A 17,603-nucleotide genomic window follows, 5' to 3' on the forward strand; every position below is an offset into this window, starting at 1 on the left:
GGCTTCTTTCAGGAATTCATGAAGATGGAACAGACAACTGGATGCACAACTTTTTTCTTAGTTTCTCAACAAAGTCACTGCCATATGATAAACGGAAAATATGCTGCCCATACTATAATACAAATGCATTCACCCTTCCTTACAGACTGATGAAAAGCTGCAGTTGCTTTCACAGGCTCCCTTTGAGTTTGCTCAGCTGAGTGGCGGGGTTAACTTCAATCGGCAAGCATGTAATGAAAGCATGAAAATGATTTCCAACACTAAACCTTGTTCTATTTCAATGTAAGATTTTGCTTCCAAGTCAGAACTGAAGTACAAAGATCAAAATACCTCTCTTTCAACTGATGAGCATTTTATAGATTTTCACCCCTTAACATCACACAGTTCAGAAAGTAATTAAGCAGTTTGAGACAGACAAACAAACAAAAAAATAACAACCCCCCCCTCCCCCCCAGAATCCGTATCAGGAACAAATAGATTTTCTGTTTAGTGTCCAAAAGGTCATTGGCTAGTACTCAGTTTCCATAGTAACACTAGCAGGCCTGATCAAATCAACAAATAGCTACAATTTATCTGAGGGTCTCCAATGAACTATTTTTTTTTCTCTCCTATCCAAACAGGAACAGTCTGAATTAGATAATGTCTTCAAAGACAACAGAGGCTTTTGGAAAACCCAACGTCAATAACGGCAAACAAAAATGCTTTCTCTTCCTACATGAACCTAGCAATGGAATCTCAGTCTGTGAATGTAAATACCTTAACTATAATAGCAATTGGATCATATTAGCTTGTTAATTAGCAATATGGATCATCTCAAAATGTTTCCACAGAATGAATAAAAGGAGAGATATATGTGATCTTTAGGCAAACTGTAGGGTCTCCAGGGTCATCCTGCTAGTATTCTTGGACCTATATGACCAACCTCACATAGCAGCTCATGATAATGGGTCATGATTATTAATTTTATTTTGGCTTCTTTGGGCTTGGACCCTGATGTGGTTCTGAATGGTCACTAATACAAAAACTGCAAAGACACAGACAACACATTATTTTGAAGGAAGTCATTTATAACCCAGCTTCAGAGTCTGACCAGAATCTAAATACAGATATAGAATACTGGATATTCTGTAGAATCTATTCAAACAAGTCTTTTCAGTAAAATATTTCAGCCATCAAACACTAGTGTCACCTATTTCGAAAATACCTGTTACAATTAATGTAGCTCCTGGGTTCAGAGCCCTTAGGTGACACATGTCCTATAGTCTCAGAGGTAAGACAACTTGTGGCTTTCCAAGTCTTCACTCCCACAGACTTTGCTCTGAGCTTTCTAACTCACCAGAAGATCTCAATATATTGACTTCACTGTGACTTCACTGTGACTTCTGGGACTATTACAGAAAAGTGTGCAGTTACAATCAATAGGCCACTCAAATACTACTGCAGCTTTGTTACATCCTTGTCTCTAATATATCGATAGTTACTTGGCCATGCAAATAACATCCTTCCTAGGGCCTGGTAACAGGCTCAGATCTAGAAGGAATCTGCTTTCTGAAATCTAGGTCTATTGAAAACAAATGATTTATAAGCCCAGGAAAAATATATTAGAAAGTCATGGGTTTTGCATGTCAGTCCCCACCCCACAGCAAACTATTCTTCATCTGGAGGGAAGTTCTAGACTAGCCCTGCCCTCCAGAAATACAATGTGAGCTACATATGTAATGCTAACTTTCCTAGTAATCTCATTAGATATATACCAAACAGGTGATGTTAATTTCAATAAAGATGTAGCTTAATACTATATTTAATACTAATATATTTATTTATTATATTCATTTAATGTTTATAGTATATTCACTAAAAGCCAATATTTAGTAATAAATTGATATAGTTACTAATAGATCAAGTATATAATTGTTATTAAATATGTATTTGATATATTTAATTTGATCCTTATTAAGTATTAATGTTAATATTTACTTAATATATTTATCAATAGTAATAAATTTATTAAATATGTATTTAAGTCAATAGATCAAGAATATTATTTCAGTATATAATCAATATAAAAATTATTATGAGTAAGCCATTTTATACTCTTCTTTTTACTGAATCTTGGAAATCCAGTGTGTATCTGATACTTATAGCACGTCTCAATTGAGACTGGCCACATTTTAAGTGGTTAATAGACACTTGTGGCCAGTGGCTAGTGAATTGGCCATTGCAGCCCTTAAGGATTTTCAAGGTAAGAGAAAATGCAGTTTATTCACGTGTTGGAATTTGGGATTATGCAACTCTTTAAAAGGCGAAAGATTTATACTATCTGAAGAGAAACCAGAGCATGGATTATGCGACTCTTTAGCTGACAATGTAGTCAAGCCACAGAAATGGACAGGCTTGGCTCCTCGAGGCTGACCTCCCCAGTGGGTCGAATTTCCGGCTTTCCTCGACCCTCTGCAGAGAAAGGGGGCTATGGGTCAGCTGCAAAAGATGATGGTGGTCTCTGAGGAGAGAATAAGACTTCTTTTGAGAGGGTCAAGTTGAGGTTCCAGGGCATGGCATGGATGACTCATGGGCACGCAGCAAGCTGGGGGTGGCACTGATACTGAGAGGGTAAGCAGAGTGGGCAGGTCCCTCAGATGGGCCAATCTCCCAATCTGGTAAGCATCCAGTTCAAACAAGCCAGAGGTGCCTCCTGTGTGCCACGAAGGAGAGGCTGAGACCAGCCGGGGAGCCCGTCTGCTGGAAACATCAAGATGTGAGAATCAGAGTTCAGCTTCAGCTTCCAGAACGCTGTGGCTGTCGGGGCAGCCAAGCCAGGGGTCTGTTCTCAAGAATGATTCCCTGACACAATTTCTAACACTCAGAACAAGCTTCTGAAACTTCTCTCAGTAGCACCTCTTTTGCATACACAAATATTGTTTATCCAAGTCTCAAAAAAGAGAAGAAAAGGTCACTAGCTACTGTATTTCCTCATGTATAAGATGCACCTCAATTCTGGGGCCCGAAATTTGAAAAAAAAAAAAGTATTACATAAAGTTATTGAACTCAAGTTTTATTCATCATAAAATTCATACAACTCCTCATCACTGTCAAAACTCCCATCCATTAGCTTGTCCTCATCTGTGTCTGATGACAAATCACTGTCTTCATATATTGCCTGACCCTCAGTTCCATCTAAGGCAGCGGTTCTCAACCTGTGGGTCGCGACCCCCGCCGGGGGTCACGACCCACAGGTTGAGAACCACTGATCTAAGGCATCTGAAATGCCACACTTCTTAAATGACTTGACAACCACTGCATAAGACGCACCCAATTTTCAGACCCCAAATTTTTCAAAAAGGGGTATGTCTTATACATGGGGAAACACGGTAATTAGAGGTAGAGCTGGGGTGTGAAACCATGATTAATCATTCCAAATTGTACAGTCTTTCTAGACTACCACAGTAAAACATTGAGTAACTTGCCCAAGTTCACATAATTGGGCAGTAGATAAGCTAGGACTTGAACCCGGGCAGCACCGGCTCCAGAGCTGGGGCCCTTAACCAGGATGCAATAGCACTTCTCCAATAATAGTGCTCAGCACAGCAGCTCACTGTGTGCTCCCCAGAGTCACTGCCACTCTCAGCCACTCTCAGTGCCATCCCCGTCAATGCCATCCCCTCCTGCTTCTGGGAAGGGACGCAATAGGACATGGCAGTCAAAATCACCCTCCAAGAGCAGTCACCATATTTCACACTTGACCAGGAACTTCCCTTTTTATAGAGCTTTGAAAGTATATGCATACTTTGGTTTATTGTACTTCACAGATACTGATTTTTTTATTTTATTTTATTTTTTTACAAATTAAAGACAAGAAGATCCTCCACCAGCAAAAAGATTACAACTCATTTTACGGCAAGGGTCTGGACCCGAACCTGCAGTATCTTCAAGGCACACCTGCATTTCCCTATACAGAGCTCACACACGTTTCAAGGGAGCCTGCAATTTAAATAGATTCATCCTGTTTTCTTGAACGCTGATACTCCAAAGAGTTGATGCTATATCATCTGTCAGCTTTCTCATGGGACATTCCATTATCACGTTCTTTTTTGACAGCATTATTCCATTACAGATAAAGCCCAAAGCAGGCTGCCTTTCAGCTACGAATATGTCTGTTTTGCTTTTTAGCTTTTTTAACATTTGGTTTTAACTTACCCTCCAGCGAAGCAGCAGATAACAGTGACAGTTATGGTCAAAAACAGGAAAAGGCTCACATGCTTTTAACTTATTCTGTTCTTAAAAAAATCTAAAACAAACAATGACAATGACGAAAAGCCTCGACCATCAGCAGAAGAGGATGGTGTAGTCTCCTCTAAAGAAAGCTGCTTGACTCTTCTAGATGAGAACTTCCAATAACTGGGACCACGTGGAGGCGACACGCCACCCCACCGGGGGTGAGGAGTTCATTTAAAGTCCATTTTAACTAGGAGAGTCACCTAAATACAAATTAGAAGCAGTGATTGCGATGTGAGATTGGAATAAGGGAATTTAGGTTTTCTGTGGTTAAACACTGGAATAGGAAAAGAGAAGAAGAGAGAAGTGACTTCTAAGCCCATCCTCGGTGCTGTCGGCAGGAGGAAGCCAGGGCCAGGGCCAGGGTCAGTGCCCCTCTGGCCCCATCTCCCTACAGGAAGCGGGACAGGGGAAGGAGTTCCGGGTTGACGAAATTGCCGTGGGGACAAGGGGCTGAGCCTTAGGAGGAAGGCTCCGCATCAGAGGAGAAGGGGACAGAGGAGGGAAAATGATCAGGGAAGGAAGAGGCGGGCTCCAATGTAAGGGCCGAAAGTCATCCTGGGACTTGCCTTACCTTTCTCCTCCCCAAGCCTCCTCCTACTGTATTGATTCGAGGACAACCCCCAGTAGGGAGGCAGGTACATTCCCAATAGCCCAGAGGGAAGGATCAGCCCTTCCCTGACTAATAAACACAACAGGAATATACTCAAGCTCACCAATAACCACAGAAATGGACACATGACAGGAAATCCTCTGGAGATGTTTGGAACCAGTAAAAGATATATGATCAGAAGATTCTCCCAACTGGGAAGTAGAATGTGACAGATAACTCCTGAGGCATAGATCAAGATGTGAATGGTCCAGACCCCAGATTTTGTAAAAGATCAAAAGAACAACATGAAAACAATAGAAGAACTGATCTTTCATATGAACAGAATCAGCAATAAAGTAACTAAACCGTACCATTTCTGTTGTGAACCTACAGCGTGACTATCCTTAGTGTTCGTGCTTGGTGTGGACTGTGTCACACCCCATACAGACGTGCTCACCTTTGAGCCTTTGATGAGGACCCTACACCACTGCAATGAGGTCTGTGCAGATGGCCCCTCAGGGGGACACTCTATTTATTCCCTTGACGGTCACTAAAACCCTGTTTTGTCTGGAGATTATTTGGTCCACTGCCAGGCACACAAAGTTCCCAATCTACAAACATGTTATGTTCCAGAAATCCATGTGAATGTACACAAAGATACATTTTCCCACAAAAACAATGTCGTAAATGCTGGCAATGCTCTCACTAATATGCCATTTCATAATAAGGCTGCACTACAGGGCACAGAACATGCCCACTTCTGAGTGCATACTTTCAACATGAACTTTTTTTTAAAGTAAAGCTTCAGAAGTAAAAAACAAAAGGCAAAATAAAAGCACCCTCTCTAACCCAGTTTCTGCAATGAGACATATTGATGATAATGATGATAAGAGCTAACACTTGTGTATAAGATTGCTTTAAGGAATTTTCTATTGACTACTTAATTTAATCTTTAAAACACTACTATTAAGTAAATACTGCTAATTGTTCCTTTTTACAGTGAAGGGGACACACAGAAAGGTCAGATGGTTCTTAAGTGGCAGAAACGAGGATTGGATTCTAGAGTCCACAGATTGAGCCAGGGGCTGGTAAACTGGGGTCCATGCTGCCTGCTTTTGTAAATAAAGTTTTATTGGAACACAGCCTCATCCTTTTGATTACAGGTTGTCTATGGTTGCTTTTATCTTACAAAGGCAGAGTTGAGTAGCTGTAACAGAGACCCCCCTAATTCATAATTACTTACTTTAAACCTTAGGCCGCAAAGCCTAAAATATTTATGATGTGACCCTTTACAGAAAGTTTGGTGAGCAAGGACCAAACCATATCCGGCTACCTCTCAGGGAAGGCAGGCCCTGTGGCCACAAGCCTCCAGGAGCAGGAGGAAGAACAGGCACCTTGATGTCCTCACCAGCGCTAGGAGGTGCAGGGGTGTGGCTGACCAGCACAAGAGTTACCACCTGCTCATATCTCAGTTAGCTTCCTTCCTCAATCTCCAAAAAGATCTGAAGCAGGGTCCACAGGTACCCCGCAGACAGGAGGGACAGGTTGCTTTATTTCTTTCTGGAACATTATTGAACAAATAACTATGTATTTTTTTTGTTTGTGACTCAGGGACCACTGGTACTTTATTTGAAGACAAAGATGGAACAGGTTAAAGGCCCCTAGACACACTGTCCGTGAAGGCTGTGGCCAAGGTTCGGGTCTGTGTTGTCTTTCAGGCAGACAGGCTGCTCTGGTGGGAGGATGCGTAACAGAGCAAGCTCATTTCTCACCATCCTGGGAATGTCCTTGGCTCCCAAGGGCTTCACTCACTGATCATTCTGTTGGCCAAGATCTTCAAAATCAACCAGCAATTTGAAATGTTTTCCATGTTCTTATTAGATGAGAATAAACACAGTGGCAGAGTTATAAATACTCGGGTGTCTTTATTATCATGTTTTCCTTTCGTCAGATGGAATGACTTTTGATTTCTGGGGAAGGATTTAAAAACCACATTTAGTGAACTCTTTCTAGAAAATGGAGCTGGAGGTGCAAAGACGAAACCCTAGTGGCTGGCTGAGCAATCCCACTGAGCAAGCTCTGGTCCTAAAAGGACCGGCCATCATGTTGTGTTCCATCCAATTGTGATTCATCACTGATCTTTAAATTAAAGAAAGAAAGGACTCAGCTGAATCAAACCGTTACCAGAGGGCGGGGAAGTCCCTCTGAGGAGTGGGTGAGGTCAGGGGAAGGACTGGTAGGATGGAAAGCCAGCCAGGATGGCAATTCTATGGAGAGGACACAGGAGGGAGGCTGCAGACAGTGGGAAGCAACCAGACTGTGGCTGGGGACTGGGAGGGAGTGAACGGGGTGGGGGCTAAAGGAAGCCCCCCCAAATTGCACCCCAATCCCTAAATGGTACTCCATTTGGGAAGGCAGGCTGTCACCCAGAAGTCCTCAAATGTTGACATGGTGTTCCTGCCCCAATGGGCGCATCACTTCCCAACAGTTTGGCACTGGGGAAATCCTGCAACCATCCCATTTATAAACCTCGGCAAGAAGTCGTTGCAGGAGTAAGCCCCTGCCTGAAACCTGACCCGCACACCCCATTTTACAGGCAGTTCTCATTCTCCACATCTTTTCGACACCATCATCTTGGGGCTTTCTGCTCAGTCTTCCTGCAGTGTGTTTTACAGATGCTCTAAGTAAATGAACTAATAGAATTCCAGTAAAATCTAGGGAGTACAAGCTGGAAGGCAATTAAAGAAAAAGGAGGAATGCAGTTCATGCATGGAACTCAGTGAGCTCCGAGCTCGGAACTCTGGGAGCTGGAGAGCTGACACTCAGCCCCCTCCCGCCACGGCTCAGCGGACACACCCTGTCCGGCCTGATGCCACCCGCCACTGGGCTGGTGCTTCACAGCCACATGCGCAGCCCTCCCAGGACAGACGACAGTCACCAGCATGACACACACACACGGCTGCTGACCAGCCTCTGGAGAGATGCTGCACTTCTAGCCTCAAGCCCTCTGGCCCAGGTTTTTTGGGGGTTTTTTGGAGTTTGGAACTCTGACCTCCATAAGAAAGCTGGACTCGCTGCCCAGAAAAACAGGAAGGCTACTCACCAAGAAGCGCAGAAATGAAGCGTTAAAAGTGGGTTAATGTTCCTCCGGCAGCAAAGCCCAGTCCCAGACACTCCTGTGAGTGACACCCTCGTGACGCCCCAAAGCTGTTCCTCCTGCTAATGCGTTCCCCGCCCCTGGATTGCTAATGACCAATATGACGTTGTGATGTTTAGTAAGGGTCTTTTTAGCTCCTCGGGTCTCTCCCCTGATTGGGGCACCCAGTGTCCCTAAACTCTCTCTAGGATTCGCCTCTCATAGGATCGCTGTGACATTGGGACGGGGTTCCTGTCCACAGTGGTGGGGCATAGGGGCCAGCAGATAAGCAAGTGAAGAAGGAAGCAAACAAGAAAAGGACTATTGCTGGCACAGGTACTGGAAGCGACCTCAACCCTAATTAATGTTCATCCCTGTGGGCCTCCAAATATGTGAAGCTTCTTTGGAAAGAACATATCTATGTTCATACATACATATATACATATATTCCTCTTTCTTTTTCTATTATTTTTAAAGAGCGGAGATTGCAAGCTGGTTCCCATTGGCTGAATCCTACTTGTGCCTAAAGCAACAGATGTGTGTTTGACTTACCCAGAGTTCAAGTTTTAATTAGCTGCTAATGTGAAAAGAAATCTAAACATATCATATAAAAATGTGGGGGTTTTGCCTCTCTTGCAGAACCAGACCCTCACTTGTGCACAGCAGTAGCCCTCGGGTGCCAGGCCACAGAGGCGGCACCTTCCGACAAAGCCTGGCTCACCACTCACCCCAGTCCCCACTGCTCCCTATTGTCTCATCAGGCCTCAGGCCGGCTCTTAGTGGCCATTTAGGTATATTATCTATGACTCATTTCAGCCATCTGTGCTCCTGAGGGCATCATTTGCAATCAGTATCCACTTTCACCAATTACCAGTTTAACAAAACACTGGACTATTTTTTTTTTTATGTTTTACCTTCTTTGGAATTCCTTTTATCTGGATATGACCTATACACTTCTTTGGAATGAAAGCTTGTCTGGGAGAAGGAAACAAGAGAAGGAGGGAAATAAGACCAGCCTTCCCTGCGTGTCAGTATTTTAATCATAGTTGAGCAGCTACTGGCACTCTTGTGCGGGTACGGGTGCATTTGGTCGGGGTAGGGGAATTCCAGGGAGTTCCCATAGCCCGAGGAAGAGAAAGATTCAAAAAGGACCTGTCCAGCTCTGGCCAGGTTGCTCAGTGGATAAAACATAAAACATCGTCCTAGCATGCTGACACTGCAGGTTCGACCCCCTCCCCCCAGTCAGGACAGGTATGAGAAACAACCAATGAGTACACAACTAAATGGAACAACTAAGTGGAATGTGTTATGCTTCTCTCTCTCTTTCTTCCTCCCTTCCCTCTCCCTTCTCTCTCCCTTCCTCCCTCAAGTCAATGGAAAAATTAAAAAGAAAACAAACAAACAAACAAACAAACAAAAGAACTGGCCAGTTCCACAGACTGAATCGGCTATTCTATCTAGTCCCCGGCAAGCGCAATGCAGGTGATGAGAGAAGCAGCAAAATGGAAAGCTGTGATCTGGAACTAAAGGCAGGGGCTCAGAGAGAAGGGGTCCATTAGAAGCTGAGAAGTTTGGAAAGAAAAGAGAAGTAGGGTTAGAGAGGAGGAAAAAAAGAGAGCAGTGAGGAAGAAGAAGGGATAACAGAAAAAGGAAGAAGAAAGAAGGCAGATGACCCTGGGACAGAAGGCAAATACAGACACCCAAACGGAAGAAAAGGAACAGCCTGCCCCAAAATTAAGACACCAGCGTGGTCAATCAATTACACCCAAACAAACTCCCAACTTACGACCAAACGACCTCCCGCCATCTGGAGGCGTAAGGCCCTTCCTGCTACTGAGAATATGGCATTCGGAATCCTGCCCTTCTCCCCAAGACATTCAAACCAATTTCTTACACAGAAATTGTAAGAAATTTTTCTAGGACACTTCCAGGATCCACTCTCTAAATGACAATAGATAAATGTCAACAGCTTGCGAAGGAAGGTGATTCAGTGACATTTACAGTTTTGAATAAAGGAACAGATCCTCATTCAAATTACATTTCGCCTTTCAGCAGTGTGACCACAACAGTCTGGCCCTGCTGAAGGGACACTTCCTCCAGGAAGGAGTCCAGTGGTTTGGTGGGGGTCCTTACCTCGAATTTCTGCCTGAGCTCCATGTTTCCTTCCTCGTCCCCTTCCGGAATGGGTACGTTGTAGTATTCACCTTCTTCTTGGTTAAGCAACTTGTACCTTTCAGAGACAAGGGAGAGAAGAGGTGTCAAGACCCCAGGTGCAGCAATCGTCTCCTTCCACCTCTCGCCCCTGCAGCTTCGGAAATGCGTCCTGCAGGGAGATGCCAGCCAGAGAAACACAGAGTCGAGGGTCGTTTTAGACCTAAGTCAGCTTGTTTCTTAGTCTCTGAACGTGCTGACATTCTGAGACTCCTGGCCCTTGGCTGACACAGACACAGTACCCGTGGGCTTCCTTACCAGCCACAGGCCGGCATCTTCATCAGCTCCGAAACGCCGAAGGAAAGGGATCCCATGAAGTCGTTCCTTGTTGTCCGATCCCAGTCCCAGATTTCTATGGACAGTCGTCGGTCTTTATCGGAAGGTTTTAATTTGCTACAAATGAACACACAGACAGACATGGTGTCTCGGTCATGGTTTCCTGGGTTACCCCAGGCTCATGATCTGAGCTTGAGATTCAAAAATCAAAAGTATATTCCGTTCTCTTCCTGAGAATCCCCACTGCCAACAAAGTACCAGCCTTCTGGCAACCAACGCTCTAGACGAGGGGTTAGCAAACTATGACCCACTGCTTGTTTTTTTAAATAAAGTTTTACTGGAACACAGCCATTTGTTTGCATATCATCTACAGCTGCTTTGACTCTAGAACAGCAGAGCTGTGTACCTATAACAGAGCCTGTATGCCTGTAAAGTCTAAAATAGTCACTCTCTGGCCCTTTACAGAGCAAAGCTTGCTGGCCTCGGTTCTATATGACCGAGAGAGACCTTGATGGTTGTCCATAGGTAAACGGCCACCTGTGCTCTAGTCTACAAAGGGGATCACTTGTTTGTGCTTGGCTTCAGTCTATGCTTCCTCACCCCTGACTTACTTATGCCATTCCTTCCTCCCATTAACTCCTTCCTTCTTTCCCATCGCTCTCTCTGAAATCCTGTATTCCTTCAAGGCCCATTTTAAATGCCACTTCCTCCAAGAAGTCTTCCTTGCTTAAAGGTAAGGATGATCTTCCCATTTCAGTGGCAACAGTAGCATCAATGTTACTCATTTATTCCACGTTTTAAAAGTCATTATTCAAATTCTTACCCTTCTTACCTTACATCACCCCCTAACCCTCAGAACATCCTCAGTTCAGCAAGAGGTGGGACACATTTTACTTTTTTTAAATTTTTATTTTTACTCCTTACCTGTTTTTATATAGTCTATAACATAAGAGAGTTTTTGTACAGAGTAGACACTGATAATTATTTGGGGCCAGCATCATGTAACTCTTGGTCAACCAAGTTACTGTCCATTAAACAGGAGTGACAACAGCTGCCCCCGAGCAGCAGTCTGGGAGTCTTAGGGGTGAAGCCATGTTTGGAGGCATTCATGACAAGCCCCCCTCAGTCTCTAACGACAGGGTGGACAGCCCTGTGGTGTGCAGGGAGGGGAGCTGACCGAGAAGGGAAGACGAAACTTACAACGTGAAGGACTCGTTCCACTGCGGGTTTAGTGTGGAGCGGATGGTTTTGGTTTTTTGTTTGCTTTCATTCTTGGGATCAGGAATAAGTTTCAGCTTCACATAAGGGTCTGAAAGTCCATTTGGATCCATGGGGATTAGGTTTTTTGCGTCTTGTACTGTGAAGAGAGAAGGAAGGTTAAATGTTATATATATATATAAAAGAGAACTGACCCATAATGCCCAGTGTCAGCACTATGCTGAATGAATCACATGTCAAAATGGTGTTTAAGGGGAGAGGAGGTCCCAGAAGCCACTGCCCCTCAGCATGAGAAAAGCTACCTTCTGATATAACAGGCATCGTATGGGCCCTTGTGGTCAAGCCCAAAGATGCAGTATCAACCTGGACCAGAAGCATCAGTGACGTCTGGTGCCTGTTAGAAAACCAGAAACCTGAGACTCACCCCAAACCTGCTGAAGCAGTACCTGGAATTTACGGAGATCCCAGGTGCTGTCTGCAGCCCTTCTCCAGGAGACTGGTGCCTACGCCCCACCCCCAGCAAAGCAATCAGCTGATCTCATCCGTGTACTTAAGCTGACAGAACGACTCATCTCTCTTCTTTGTAAAGGGTGGTGATTTTAACTGGGCCGTATGTTGGAATCGCTTGGGAGGGGATTTACCACGCCAATGCTCAGAACTGAATGGGAGTCTCTGAGGGGTGTGGCCCAAGTATTGGTTTCTTAAAAGCCCCCCCCCCCCGGGTGATTCTACAGTGCAGCAGGGGCAAGAGCTATGGGTGTACAGACACGTGACGCAGAATATGCCGCACAGGTAGGTGTGCTTAAGGCTTACTACATCACGTACAGACCCACAGATCAGCAGCACCTGGGACATCACCTGCTCACTCATTCAACATGTAGACAGGTCCCACCCCAAAACTACAAACTCAGAATTCTCACTTCAACAAGACCCCCAGGTGACTCCAATGCACATTCTAGTCGGAGAAGTACCTACTCATCCAGGACTCCAAAATAACGAGGAGGAAAGGCCGTTTCACTCACTGAGGGAGCAATGCTCAAAGATGCAGTGGGCAGAGCTTATTCCAGCGGGAGTAGCTAAAGCCACTGTGTGTCAATAAAACAGGCCATTATCCCTGTGACGAGAGGGGACAAAGGCTTTGACTCCACATGTCTCCCTCCACAACGTTCCCCAGCATGGCTGAAATTTCCCATCATCAGAGTCTCTACTTCACCAGACACCACAGGTACACATCCAACTGGGACCGGGCTCTTGAGCCCAGCATGTCACTCAGTGGCCCCCGGACCAGCAGCACAGGTGTTACTGAGTCAGAACTGTAGGGGTGGGCCCAGCATGCTGCGTTTACCAAGCCCCTTGGTGGTTCTGATGCACAGGGACGGTGCAGAGCTGCTGCTCCAGCCTATTAGGATAGGTCATGAGCAGAATTTAATTGTTCAATTGAGAATATCAGAAGAATTTTAGGAGGTGCTGAGTTGGTAGTAGGCAGGGAGAGAAGAGGGGATGGAAGGATGGTAAAGATGTCGGGTTTGGGGGCACAAATGGGGTGGCAGCATTGCCCATACTTGTCTGAAGACACAGAGTGACACCTGCTGGTCAACAGCTGTATATTCTTCTTTCCTGGAAGTGTCAGCACAGAAAGGTGACAAAGGGGACCCTATTCAAATGGTCTGAGTAGGGGGCTGGTTTGGGTCTACCAGCTGCAGTGAAACTGAGCAGAGGTTCCTCACAGTCTATTTGACCTCCTGAGAATTTCCCCCATGAGACAGTATCCACCCTGACCCCGTGGGGGCTGGACAGGACAGGTGTGAGCTGTGCAGCTCAGCACAGCTGCCTGTAGTTCCTGCCTCCTTCCCCATGTGACCCCAAGCGCTAAGAAACGCACATTCACAAGCTTGTTTCTTGATCTAAAAAACAGAGGCATATTTCCAGTGGCACAGGATTGCTGGGAGAATTGAAATTAGGTACTGTGTGTTTTATGTAGCTGGTGACTTGGAAAATGGAGGAGGAAGAAAAAGATTCCATGATGTGAATGCTCACCACGCCCTAGCCACCATATTTTGGACTCATCCCCACTCCCACAATTTCAAAATCTTCAGTGGGGTAGGTGGCCTCCAGGAGACCTGGCTACCAGAGAATTCCCCTACGCTCAGGCAGAAGGTGATTAATGCGACACAGAAGAACCGGTCTCCTAAAACACTGAGCCAATAAGTATCACAAAGATTAAAACTTTGAATATAAAAAGAAAGCTCCCCCACAAGGAATTAAAATGAGCCAAAGGTCTCCAATAAAGCGCTGGAATGAGAATCAGATCCTTTCCATACGGCAGAAAAAGCCCCGCAGGTCAAATATGAAGGCTACATCTCAGGTAAGCTCATGGGGAACCATCAAGGCCGCCAAGCATTCTGCTGATTGTAGAATAACTGTGGGTGTGGCTCTATCTTCTTCACCTTACAGTCCTGACAGCCAGCACACACGAACCCACTTAAGGCTGATCTCTCCTGAACGATGATAAGTTCAAATCCCAAAAGGGTTTAAAGCTCTGGGCTTTCTACGGGAATATTACCATTTAAGCTGAGCATTTAAAGAAGTTATCAATTCCAAATGTCACTGAAGTAGACAGTGAGTCCAAATTTCAAATTCTTATTGCACAGAGAACAGCACGCCAGAGTAGCTGAATTGGGATTGGGAGCAACCCCGTTGGGGTCCCAGAGCTCAGAATGCGGGCTCTGTGGCCAGCCTGCCTGCATTTGAATTTGGGCTCTGCCACTTCCTGGTTGTCTAACTGGGAAAGACAGTTAACCTCCCTGTGCCTCAAGTTTCCTCATCAGGAAAATCGTGCCTCACTGTGACTGTATAGGTTCATATGCACAAAGTGCTTAGAACAGCGACAGGTGCACAAAAAGAGCCCACTGATTATAATCATTGTTGTTAATACAAGTTCCTGGCACAGACAGAACCTGAAGGGATGTTCAGAACTGGACTGACAGCTTATGAACTGGCAAGCAAATGCCATGAAGAACAGCAGCATGATGTGTAACTTTTCTAATGTGTTTGTACTGTGTGCTGCCAGCAATGTCTTCAACCAAGAAGCAGGAACAGGTGTGGGAAGCTGGAAGCAGGAAGCCTGAAGAGAGAAAGAGGAGAAAAAAAAAGTGGACGAGGAGAGAAAGGGCTAGAAGGCAGGAGAGAGAAAGAAGGGAACATGCGCCCTGGCCGGTTGGCTCAGCGGTAGAGCGTCGGCCTGGCGTGTGGAGGACCCGGGTTCGATTCCCAGCCAGGGCACACAGGAGAAGCGCCCATTTGCTTCTCCACCCCTCCGCCGCGCTTTCCTCTCTGTCTCTCTCTTCCCCTCCTGCAGCCAAGGCTCCATTGGAGCAAAGATGGCCCGGGCGCTGGGGATGGCTCTGTGGCCTCTGCCCCAGGCGCTAGAGTGGCTCTGGTCGCGGCAGAGCGACGCCCAGGATGGGCAGAGCATCGCCCCCTGGTGGGCAGAGCGTCGCCCCATGGTGGGCGTGCCGGGTGGATCCCGGTCGGGCGCATGCGGGAGTCTGTCTGACTGTCTCTCCCTGTTTCCAGCTTCAGAAAAAAGAAAAAAAAAAGAAAAAAAAGAAGGGAACATGCAATGGCAATGTGGAGCCAGAGGTGGCGAGAGAGCTGCCCTGCAGGTGCCACTGGGACTGGATACACGAGGGCTGGGTGTCCACCTCCGCTGCGCACTGGACACACCTGGGATGTTCTAGTGACTACTGATGCCTGCTCCCCCCACCCCACCCAGAGAGTCTGATTTAATTGGTCTGGGCTGAGACCCAGGCATTAGCATTCAGTAAGCTTCCCAGCTGAGTATTACATGGAGTCGTTGAATGCACCTGCTATCGTTCTCAACGTGTGGTCCCTGCACTGGCATCACCCGCATCATGAAGACTCAGACCATCATTCACGCTAAAGAAAAAGTCTGCTCACTTTTTAACACTCAACATTTAAAAATGTACCACTCAAAATTGATCACTATGGTAAATGGAAAACCAAGATTGTCTTCCATAGAGAGTAACCACAAAAATAAATACAATGGAAAGCCAACTGGTGCTCCTTATTTTTAGATGATAAGTTGCCTGAGACTGCTCTTGGTTACAAAGGGGAAATTAACAAGCCTTTTGAAGTGTTAAGAATATTCCAGCCCCAGATGAGAGTCTTCTCCTAGATTGAAAGACAATTGTAAGGGGAGTAACTTTCTCACCATGTAATTTAATGCTTTTTAATGTCAGTTCATTACCTTCAGAAATCATCTCAAGTAAGACCCAAAGTCATAGTCCATTGGTAGCCCCACCCCATCCAGGGGACGTATCCTGGGGTGAGGGACACGCCAGCACTGAGCAGGGAAGGTGTGGGGCATGTCAGTCTATGAGTGCCGGTAGGTCCAAGAGCAGACCCAGCACGAGCCCCATGGCTCATTTCTTGCCTCTCATTTCTAGATCAGTGGTAGTCAACCTGGTCCCTACCGCCCACTAGTGGGCGTTCCAGCTTTCATGGTGGGCGGTAGCGGAGCAGCCAAAGTATAAATATAGATTTAACTATAGTAAGTTGTTTTACAAAGATTTATTCTGCCAAACTTAGCGAAAATCCGACATAAAGTACTTGGTAAGTAGTTATTTTTAAAAAAAATGTTTTTATAATTTTTAAATCATTTTTAGAGAGGAGAGAGAGAGGGAGAGAGAGAGACAGAGAGGGAGAGGTGAGAGAGAGAGAGAGAGAGAGAGAGAGAGAGAGAGAGAAGGGGGATGGAGCTGGAAGCATCAACTCTCATATGTGCCTTGACCAGGCAAGCCCAGGGTTTCGAACCGGTGACCTCAGCATTTCCAGGTCGATGCTTTATCCACTGCGCCACCACAGGTCAGGTAGTAATTATTATTATATGCTTTAACTTGCTGTAACTCTGCTTTATAAATTTTATAAAGTAAAGTTACTTCCCTACTTTATATATCACCATTACTGTGGAACTGGTGGGCGGTTAGAAAATTTTACTACTAACAGAGATACCAAAGTGGGCAGTAGGTATAAAAAGGTTGACTACCCCTACTCTAGAAGAACCAAATTGCTCTGACTCACAAAATTAGAACAGAAAGAAAATATCATGCTACTTTGACAAACTATCTCAAATGATTTTTTTTTGGGAGGTGAAGCGCTGTTGTGCCAACCCCAGTTCTGAAGGTAGATGGTCTCTGAACGCAGCAGCAGAGAAACAGCATGTGTCCCTTGCACTCGGTGGCTTCAGCCCTCACTGGGCCCCTCGGGCTCTGTGCAGAGGGGCCCCGGGCGGGCGGTGGAAGCCAGGCAGGCAGAGAGGACACTGTCCCCTCACGTCTCATTAGCAGTTCCGCAGCCTCTGTGGGGACACAGCTGCTGGAGGGACATGTCTGGGTCGTGGAATTTGCAGTTTAGAAATGAAAGTCTATTCTGTGATCCTAAAACATTAATAGAAATACAGAACATGAATTAACTCACCATCTTTTGGCTTGAGATGCCCATTTTGAAACGATCAGCTGTCAAGCCCAGCAAGGAGAAAAACCTAGTGCAGGGTTGAAAAGTTAACTTCCTGATAATGTGAGATATCCTTTCTGGACAAAGCCATTTCAGTGAGCTTATGGAGACTGAGAAATACCTCCGTGGTGCTGCAGAAATCCCTGGCAGAGGTGGTGCGGCCAGCCCAGGGCATGTGAGTTCTGAGTAAGCGTACAGGCACAAGGGCTGTCTCATGAGCGCAGCGGACTGGGCAGCCTTAGCCAGACTGGGGCATCTACATTAAAGGTGCCCGTGGGAAACAGGACAGCTGGCACTGAGGAACAAAGCCAGGGATTTCTGTCAAGGGCCTGCTTGGTGGGGGAAGAGTGGAGATGAGGATGC

At 45.7% G+C, this 17,603-nt stretch overlaps 1 protein-coding gene across 2 annotated transcripts in view; it reads right to left on the minus strand.

The window, feature by feature from the left end:
- PRKCA (protein kinase C alpha) overlaps nt 1-17,603 on the minus strand; it is a 408,132-nt gene that overhangs the window by 65,569 nt on the left and 324,960 nt on the right. For both annotated transcript variants that reach the window (XM_066386622.1, XM_066386623.1), the window contains 3 exons: nt 11,688-11,844; nt 10,470-10,604; nt 10,134-10,230 (listed from right to left, as the gene is read on the minus strand). In XM_066386622.1, coding sequence (XP_066242719.1) covers nt 10,134-10,230; nt 10,470-10,604; nt 11,688-11,844 — 389 coding nt within the window. The remainder of the gene's footprint in view (nt 1-10,133; nt 10,231-10,469; nt 10,605-11,687; nt 11,845-17,603) is intronic.

This window comes from Saccopteryx leptura, chromosome 5 (assembly GCF_036850995.1).
Source record: "Saccopteryx leptura isolate mSacLep1 chromosome 5, mSacLep1_pri_phased_curated, whole genome shotgun sequence".
NCBI classification, from domain to species: Eukaryota; Metazoa; Chordata; class Mammalia; order Chiroptera; family Emballonuridae; genus Saccopteryx; species Saccopteryx leptura.